General features: G+C 33.4%; 2 protein-coding genes across 3 annotated transcripts in view; both read left to right on the plus strand.

Annotated features, from left to right (window-relative positions):
- LOC140983578 (very-long-chain 3-oxoacyl-CoA reductase-like protein At1g24470) overlaps positions 1 to 847 on the plus strand; it is a 2,677-nt gene extending 1,830 nt beyond the window's left edge. The window contains exons 2-3 of one of the 2 annotated variants that reach the window (XM_073450669.1): positions 59 to 146; positions 564 to 847. In XM_073450669.1, the coding sequence (XP_073306770.1) occupies positions 59 to 146; positions 564 to 797 (322 nt within the window). In that variant the 3' untranslated portion in view covers positions 798 to 847. The remainder of the gene's footprint in view (positions 1 to 58; positions 147 to 563) is intronic. The other variant, XM_073450670.1, reaches the window with a different exon arrangement.
- Positions 848 to 3,491: 2,644 nt separating this feature from the next.
- LOC140983007 (ALBINO3-like protein 1, chloroplastic) lies at positions 3,492 to 8,437 on the plus strand. The gene is made up of 11 exons (XM_073449854.1): positions 3,492 to 4,108; positions 4,677 to 4,787; positions 4,957 to 5,031; positions 5,247 to 5,307; positions 5,506 to 5,579; positions 5,700 to 5,804; positions 6,193 to 6,300; positions 6,588 to 6,691; positions 6,831 to 7,040; positions 7,129 to 7,351; positions 8,066 to 8,437. Exons 1-11 carry the CDS (start codon positions 3,749 to 3,751, stop codon positions 8,069 to 8,071), a joined length of 1,437 nt encoding a protein of 478 aa, XP_073305955.1. The 5' UTR covers positions 3,492 to 3,748; the 3' UTR covers positions 8,072 to 8,437.
- Positions 8,438 to 9,725: the final 1,288 nt, after the last annotated feature.

Here is a 9,725-nt window from a genome sequence, read left to right on the forward strand (position 1 = left end):
AGATAAGTTAAAATTTTAATTTTTTTTATAATATCGTTTATTAAATTAAACGACGTAGTTTTGAACTGGCATGCAGGTACGTAGATCAGTTGTCCAGAAGCTTATACATGGAATACAAGCACTGTGGAATCGACGTTCAATGCCAGGTATAATTAACTCATAAACTACTGTACGAGTAAAATTTTCTAATATTTTTAATTCAAGACTTTTAAAAAAAAAATTTCTTCCTCTACCCAAAACTTCAAATAATTTTCTAGACAGATTGTGCTAAAATTACAAGATAAAAATATTTATGTCCATCTTCGGCATAATTTCATGCACAGATGTATCAAATCTCAAAGAAACAATACGGTGACGAGATTTTCGACACCAATTTACAATATCTGGCTGTTTAGATTAATATTGAATTTTCACATTCTGGTTTTAGTGTATTCAATATAACACAACGGATTGCCAATGACTTGTAACTTATCTGACAGAAAAGTTTCAAATTTGGGATGAGTTTTCGGGTTCAGATAAGCAATCCTAAATAAATGACACAATTGATCTAAAATATTAAACAGGTACCTTTATATGTCTCAACCAAAATGGCAGCAAGTGTTGCATTTGTGGAGAAACCATCGGTATTTATACCAACTGCACAACATTATGTGGAAGCAGCAATTAGGCGGATAGGGCACGAATCGAGATGCACCCCTTATTGGGCGCATTCCATCCAGTGGTTCTTCGCCTCCATCTTGCCTGATTTCCTTCTCGACACTTGGCGTCTTTCGATTGGAAGACGACGGCTGTTGTAGTTAGTATAACTTGATTAATTTGTCTTAGTCTTTTATTTTATTGTTTACAAAAGGTTACACCGATTTAATTTCAATGTGATACTCATAGTTTTTATACTAATAGTATTATTTTTTATTGTAAATATCGGTATGATTGACCTGTCTCACAGATAAAGATTCGTGAGACCGTCTCACAGATAAATATTCGTGAGACCTTCTCACAAAAGACATGCTACTTTTTCAAATATTAACTATATATCTTTATCTCTAACTATAAATCTACAAAATATAAGATAAAATATTTCAATTTGAATTATTATTGATAATTAAAGAATCAAGTATTAACTAATTCGATTAAAAAAATATGTATATATGAATAATCACGTGCATAAGTTGCTATTTTACATAACATTAGAGATAACCGCTAAACGAGTGAATTGATATTACTACATAATCATTTGGGACTGTCCAATATATTCCGCATTGGAATTTTTTTAAATTTTATTGCAAAATATGGGCCAATCTGTTTTTGGGGTTCTTCTTATATTTTTATAGAATAAAAAATAAAAAATTTGAGTATAACTTAGCATATACTTAAGGGACGATAATTAGAATTGTCAAAAAGTAACCTCAATTTTTAGTTATATTTGAAGGGTTGCGAGCCCAACAGTTTATAAGGGCTAAGAATTTGACCATCCAACCCGTTTATTTGACGGTTTGGACCAAGGCTGACTGACCATTCAACGATTTGATCTATTTTGACAACTCTAATGATAATGGGGACGACAACCGGTTTTTCATGGCCACCTTTGTGAGACTCGAACTAGCGGGAAAATTGTCGTCCTATATATTTAGGACATGCAAGACAAGCCCATATTGTATATAATTTGCTCATACAATATCAATATTTCTATTTTTCAACAAACGCAGCTGCTTATTCTTCAAACTTTGACAAATGGGGAAACGGCGTCGTGAGGCGGAATCCGATGGCGTGATGCCATCGAAGGCGGAGAACATCACGGAAATCATAGACTGGACATTTTCTAATTTGAAAACTCACAGGCGATAGAGGAGAAGTTTCTTCGATAATTTATGTTTCTTGAAGTTCTTTATTTGCCTATTTTTGAGAAACAAATTAAGTCGGAAATAGGATTCTCATCCTCCACGCTCTCTCTCTCTCTCATTTTTTTCACGGTTACAGGGAAGTTAACACCGGAACATACAGAGTGTTTTCCAAACAACTGGGAGATACGGATATATTCTTTGAAAGTGTAGTAGGTCTCTTGTTAGTAGGATCAATGAGTCGAATCAATCATGTTCATATTTACGACAATAAGTAATATTTTTGACATAAAAAGTAATATTTTTTAATGATTGACAACTGTCACTTGGTTTTCATTATGTTAAATTATCATTGACATTTATTTTCATAAATTCAACTCGTTTACTACCCAAGAGTCCTCAAATATTCGTACTCTCTTGCCCGAGTGAAGCGTAAGAATTAATTATCTAATGTCGATTTCAATATCCCTATTAAAAATCAAACAGTAAATAATTCAATAATAAAATAATTCTTTTAATAAGTTCGGTGGAATTATAAGCCTTCCGAACTCTGTATACACCAACAATATATTTTCTTATGGTCCTATTCGAATCCCCTCTCCCGAATGACAGTTCTCAAATAAATATGACACTCTAATTACAGATCAAGTAATTGAAATCGATAAAATCCGAGAAATATAAATAAAGTAAGAAGAAATTCGCATATGTGAACCAACATTTCATAAATATTGATTTGACTAAGTTACGTCGTGCTCTAGTTTAAATAAATTAGTTCATGAAGAAAAACGATAAAACAAATTCATGTTTTTCGACATCAAACAAATTGCCTAAGAAATGGTAAGAAAAAGAAAAGAAGATTGAATCAAAAATTGTGACTTCGTCTCAGGTAGATACGCTCTTCGTCTTCATTCTTCGTTTTTTGTATTCTTTTGTGTGTGTGTGTGTGCGGCTCCCCTCTTCCGAGTGATAATTTAAATGCAAAACGTGCATTTCTCAGTTATTGAAAGGCAATAAAATTTATTTAAATTTAACTCTCTCCCTACATCACTCTTATTGATAATTAATTAAAATGAATTATTGGGTCCAAAATTTTTGTGGAAAGTGCTGACTTATGGTCAAACACTTAAATAATATAATCTCTAGTGGAACATTTCTATAGTATTTTTAAAATACTCGCTATGTATAAAATCTATATCTACATTAGTTTTAATATCGAGAGACTTAAATAACTAATTTTAGTATTAAGATATTGTTTTAATAAAAAAATATTTATTTTCATTTAACAAAAATATCATAAAACATATTTCAATAAATCTATATGTAATTATATAACTAATATATCATAATAAAATATTTTTCTATTTTTATCTATATTTTTTAATTTAACCAACTGGATCACCATAAAAATAAAAATTATTGTAAACAAACCATTTTAAAACTTTTTAATGTTATTATAATCTGTATATTTTTAATATAAATTATTTAATATAATTCTTTTAAATATGTATGCATAGATCGACATGCGAGACACTAGTTTGTATTGAGATTTAATAATTATGAAGCAAAATTCAAAAAAGTTCTGTGAAAATTATGAAAATACAGCGGACCAATGAAATATTTGACTGACCTTTTATTGAGTGTCAAATTCTTACACTCAACAGTTGAAAGGGTTCTGTAATATTCCCTTTAAAGTTCCTTCGAGAGTCTCCACGTTTGTTTGTGGGTTCAATATCTAAAAATACAGGCGTATAGGCTTGTATTGTGTTGTGTTCTGGGCAAACAGATTTTTTGAAGGTAAACCCTTCTTCCCACGTGTTCCAAAATCCCAACTTTCTCCAAGATTATCGAAGTAATTTATAGAGCTTCAAGAATTCAGATTCGTATGCCCGACGAAGAAATAAGGGAAGAAGATGTCGTTTTTCTTGTATTCAATTGGCCCAAATTTAGTTGCATCTCCATTTCCAGGCAGAACAAGAACTCCGAGCCCGGTTCTACCCGGAACCCGTTTCAGTGATTTCAAGATTCAGAGACCCTTTTTGAGGGGAAATCTTGGGGTGACCCGTTTTGGATTGGGTCAGGTTCCATTTCCTGACCCGGACAATACTGAGCTGGTGATTAAGGACTTGTTTGGGAGAGTTGAAGGGCTTCTTTATACTATTGCTGATTCTGCAGTCAGTAATTCTTTAGATACAGTTGATGGAGCTGCTACTACAAAGCAGAGTAGTGACTGGCTTTCTGGGATTACTAATGCCATGGAGGCCGTGTTGAAGGTTTGTTCAAGTTTTGATTGTTAAATTTGTTGCTAGCGTCTAGAAACTTATGAACGGGAAAAGTTCTGATTTTTGTTTGCTTTCCATCTTCTTTTTTGTATGTGGAATGTGAACATGATTGTTTGGACGTGAGCTATATAGAGTGAGTTGAAACATAAAGTTGTGAATTTGTACAAATAAAAGTTTTTTTGGGTTATTGGAGAAGAAGTTGGGGTTTTTGAGAAGGTATATGGAAGGATTTGAGGTTTTTTTTGGGGTTAATGAACTCTTGATTTGATGGTACTGTTGGAATTTTTAAGCTTTATGTACTATAATTTTAAGCTTGCAGGAGTAGGATTTTGGTTCATTGAGGGGACCGTGTTCTCTGTCAAATATTTAAGTATTTATATTGATTAATCAAATTTAAATGGAATCTACGTGAAATGCATCACTTCTAACCATTGGATTATTGAGTATTAAAACAGAATCATTTCATGTTGACTGTTTATATGTGTTGTTGGTTACTTTATTGACTAGAAAAAGATTATTTTTTTTAAAAAAATTTAACTTAGGTTTTGTTGTATCACAGGTTCTGAAAGATGGGCTTTCTGCTCTACACGTTCCCTATGCATATGGTTTTGCAATCATCTTACTGACTGTACTTGTTAAAGCTGCCACATTTCCTTTGACAAAGAAACAGGTTACTTCAATCTGCTATGGGCTTATGGTTTGAAACATATTGTGTGTATGGAGTCATTTTGTTTGCTGATGATTAGTCTCTTTGAGCGAAATGTTTTCTCACTTTGCCTGTGTGACTTACTAGCTTTAAGCAATCTCCACTAAGTGCTTTCAGAAACTGTGATGTTCAGGTGGAATCAACGATGGCAATGCAGTCTTTGGGACCTCAAATTAAAGCTATTCAGGAACGATATGCAGGGGATCAGGTCACTGTTTATCCTTCTGAGTATCATTACTTTGTGATCTAAATAGCGAGCTTGTTAGTTTTCCTTTAATAGTAAAAAATCTAGATGGCAAGATCCTTAGATTTGTTAAAACTTAGTCGATGAAGGTTGATTGACCTAATATCAGTATTTTGGCTACCGGTAAATTTTTCCTTAGATACCTATAGTCATTTTCTTTTCTGTTACTTTCTTTGCAGGAGAGGATTCAACTTGAAACGGCTCGATTATATAAATTAGCTGGTGTAAATCCACTCGCAGGTACTAAACCGAATGCCAGAACTCTCTTTTTTTATAGTACATTAGGAATATAGTAAATTTTTATAATCTATGTTTAGCATACTCAATTCTCCTGTAATTGTACTTGTATATGAACATTGAGTTGTTTGCTATTTTTACCATTACATACATACTTTAAGGTTCTAAATTTCTTTCCCTTCTTCTTTTTGTTTGCACCAGGATGTCTTCCTACACTTGCCACCATCCCAATATGGATTGGGCTTTATAGAGCGCTTTCAAATGTGGCAGATGAGGTAAATTTTACTACCAACTAATCCATCCCTCCTTTCTTTTTCCAATTTTTTTCTAGTTTTATCTACTCACTTTACCCTACAATGTTAATGTCTTGACGGGAATGTTGATGTAACATGTAGGGACTTTTAACGGAAGGCTTCTTTTGGATACCCTCTCTGTCTGGCCCAACGACCATTGCTGCTAGACAAACTGGTGGGGGCACCACTTGGCTTTTCCCATTCATCGTAAGACAATCTATCATCCTTCCCATTTTACAATGGTGGTTTAGTTACTTCAAAAACAGTTGGTCAGAATATTAACTTTAAGAAGCGTATTAGGAGAATGTTAACAATAATCAACCTTATTTTACAAATGAGTCAAGTTCGCAGGTTGCATCTTACTTGCTGGAATCGTACCACCCAACTTCTTTATTGAATAGAATTACAAGTATTAGACGATTTACTTTAAACCGTGTTCTTTGTGATTATGTTACACCTTTCTTATAAAATCCTATGCTAACATGCGCTGTACTCTTTTTATACTTTAAGTGGTGTCCGTTCAGGCCTTGGTATGTTAGATTGGAAATGACAGCCTACTGATGAGACATCTTTGTTGTCCTCTTTTTCATCGTAGGATGGTCATCCTCCACTTGGATGGTCAGATACATTGTCATATCTCGTTTTACCTGTGCTCCTGATTGCCACTCAATATATCTCTATACAGATTATGCAACCTCAACAGGTTTGTCTCACTGGCAATATATATTTATTTAGTTATTTTTCAAATAGAATTAATAAGCTGTTCTGGCTTTTGTGTTTACATACTTCAGTGTTGTGTGGTGGAAATTTAGATCACAACTCACTGTCTGATCGGATGGTTTGCTTCTTTTTTTCAATTTTCTTGTGTTGCAGCTTCGATTTCTTACTACATGACCTGCTAAAATTACTTAGGAGTCTGAAAATTGAAATCCTGTAAGGTTGTAATTACAAATTTAGATTTGACGGGGATTTTTCTTTAACCACTTTCAGAGCAACGATCCAAACCTAAAGAATTCCCAAGCCATAACCAAATTACTACCCTTGATGATAGGCTATTTCTCTTTATCAGTTCCTTCTGGCTTAAGTCTCTACTGGTAAGTGCCCAATTACTTTTCGGGGTGACTGATTTTGTGTGAAAGTTTCCCCTTTTTTCTTCCTTGATCATTTTTAGGCCATTCCCATATTGTTTTCATTTTTATGATGTAAATAATAATTTGGCATGTGTAATTTTAGGCTAACAAACAACATACTAAGTACCACTCAACAAGTTTGGCTACGGAAATTTGGTGGTGCGAAAAATACTGTCAAGCAAATTAGTGATGACATGGTAAAGAAAGAAAAATCCCAATCCTTTAAGTCAATGTCTGAAGCATCTCCCACAGCCTCTAAGGTAGTTGAGAAAGAAGAGAGGCTTGCGCCAGAAGGGCTTCGTCCTGGTGAAAGGTTTAAAATTTGTAGTTTACCTGATAATCAATATTTTGTTTATGGTCAAATTATGCTATTTTTGTCTTGCTTGTACTACATCGTCCAGGTTTAAACGATTAAAAGAGGAAGAAGACCAAAGAAGACGACAAAGAGAGGAAGATAAAAGAAAAAGCGAGGAAACAGTAGCTAAAGAAATTCAAGTAACAAACGGGAAAGTAATTAAAGAAGCCAGTCCACTTGATGACTTTATTGTGAATGGTGATGGGGCTGATTCAGAGGATGACAAGAAGGAAAATGATGATCAGCATCTCTGCGAAAATGTTGAAAAGGTACTGTTGTTTCATTCTTACCTTCTTGGATTACATGGGTTACCAAAATAAATTTCTGTAAGGTTGCATTTGGATTGAGAGATTTCAAATCCATAATAACAAATCCATTGGGTGGTTTGATAAAATTCACTTGACAATGGATTCAAATCCCAACTTGTGATTTTTTGTTTTATTGGAGTAGATATCAAATTCATCCCAATAAAGAGTAATTTAAATTTCATCTTCAAATATCCCTCAAATCCAAATCCTTCACTCTAAAAGCGACCTGAAGTTTTGTATGATAGAGCATATACCTTTATACCAAAAATTTTAGTATGCAACTGATAATGATATAACTCAACTATTTTAAATTGTAGAATACCCTTATACCGCGTGTTAATCATTGTACTACATAGACGAACCACACGAGACTGGGAGGAAATTGCCGGGGTCCATATTCCCATTTCCTAATAATTGCTATAATTCCACCTCGTGAGACAATCCCATTTCCTGATAATTACTATAATTTCACCTTATGGGACGCGAATGCCTGTTCTTGGATTTTATATCAGTTTTAGGATTGAACATGCGTTATTGTACTGAAAGCTTCAGATCATGTCAATTGGTGTAATTCAAATTATATAACTTCATAATTCGATCTTTGTGCCACATTTCAGCTCATAATCTCTCTTAAGAACTTGGGTTTTGTTTTCTGTTTTTGATTCAACTCTCCAGGAATAAGTTCTTTGCTGATGTCATTAGAATATTGGAAGGTGCCTATAACTCAAAAGGAATGACACATAAGAAGACTTGAATGTGTGTTTCTGTGGAAAAGATTGCAGCCATTCAGCCAATAGAGTCTCAGAGCATCCATTTCAAAAGCTTATGGATTCCTCTCGAGCCATTTCAAGAGCACTGCTTGAAATTCTACCATTTGTTGTCAAAATATCATTAAAAGTTGGCGAAGGAGCAATGATTTTCTAGCCTTGATATGTTTTCAGAGAGGCTGGACGTAGATGATCGTAGTGAGGCACGAATACGAGGATCAACAAAGTCTGTAGCATCTATAGCAACTGTAAGTTTTGAGAAACAATAGCTTTCCAATTTTTATTTTCATTTGAATTTTTATTCCGTTGATTCAAATAAAATATGATTGATATTGCTTGCCGATTATGAAACCACAACCAGGATACTTTTGACTTTAGAGAACTTAAGAAAGAAACACGCCTTCTATTTATACGCTCACGGCTCCATGTTCGGCATCCGAACATGCTAATTAACCATTTTAATTCTCTTCACCGAAGATTTGGATTTCAAGTTATGCCTGCTGTGAATCGCAAGATTCTTTACTGCATGTTTGATATATATAATCGGAAATCCGAAAAATTAGGACCGAATCACATGATCATTTTTTCATGATATATTTTATTTTATAATTTTTGATGAGCTCTGAATATATCCAAAAGATCTAACACAATTGTCTGCAAATCACGTTGATCGGCTCAATATGGCAGGCTCAAATTGGGAAGGTAGAGGCAAAAAATAATTGAACATATGATCTTTTGGTAGGTGTTCGTCCTACCATAGCATCTCAACTATCCTTGGAGTTACATTTTTTGTTATTCTTGATTTTTAGTTTTATTATCAACAAGTTGAATAAAAAAAATTTGTGGTATTCTCTATTGTGTGAGAAAATCAACTATTAATTATGATTAGTAAATGTTGACCGTGCAAGAAAGCGTGTGTGGAGTAATGAGGACAACCTCAAGGCATTGATTATTACAAACAACTATGCATTTGATCACATAGCCAAGTAATCTTCACCTTTGATACACTCGCAATGAATACATGGATGTATTTGTTGGTCTTTATGTGTTGCAAGTTGAGATGATAATATGAAAATAAAATATAAAACTGGATATCGAGATTTATGTAGAAAACTTTTAAAGTTATTAAGGTAAAAACAATGACAAGATCAAAAAAAATTTCATTATAATATTTTATGGTGTACAATCATTCATGTGTTTTCAAAGAGAACACATACTCTCTTAATTCAGGATAACAAACACTTTTCAAATATTATAGAATTAAACACTCAAATGTTATATGATGAGAGAAAGAACTCGATGAACGGATGATATCTGAATGAGGGAAAATAACTCTATTTATGATCTTCGTCCATGTGAAACCACGTATCGACAGTTTCCTTCCATATGCAATTTTCAACAAAACTTTACCATCTATACGTACTTTGATATCGTTCTCGATTTAATACCGTCTCAAAGATGAACTCCGTAGGTTAATATAATCAAATCTTATTTTACATAATTACTTGATTTGATGAAATATGCACGCAACTAATAGTTGGACGTATATTTGATTCAATATATATATA

This window comes from Primulina huaijiensis, chromosome 8 (assembly GCF_012295235.1).
Source record: "Primulina huaijiensis isolate GDHJ02 chromosome 8, ASM1229523v2, whole genome shotgun sequence".
NCBI classification, from domain to species: Eukaryota; Viridiplantae; Streptophyta; class Magnoliopsida; order Lamiales; family Gesneriaceae; genus Primulina; species Primulina huaijiensis.

What these genes read in the sequence shown, in the direction of transcription:
- LOC140983007 (XM_073449854.1), top strand. Translation starts at nt 3,749, where the DNA reads ATGTCGTTTTTCTTGTATTCAATTGGCCCAAATTTAGTTGCATCTCCA. An exon ending in AACGATATGCAGGGGATCAG is followed by an intron (nt 5,032 to 5,246) that starts GTCACTGTTTAT and finishes CTTTCTTTGCAG; the next exon opens with GAGAGGATTCAACTTGAAAC. An exon ending in TCTGGCTTAAGTCTCTACTG is followed by an intron (nt 6,692 to 6,830) that starts GTAAGTGCCCAA and finishes GTGTAATTTTAG; the next exon opens with GCTAACAAACAACATACTAA.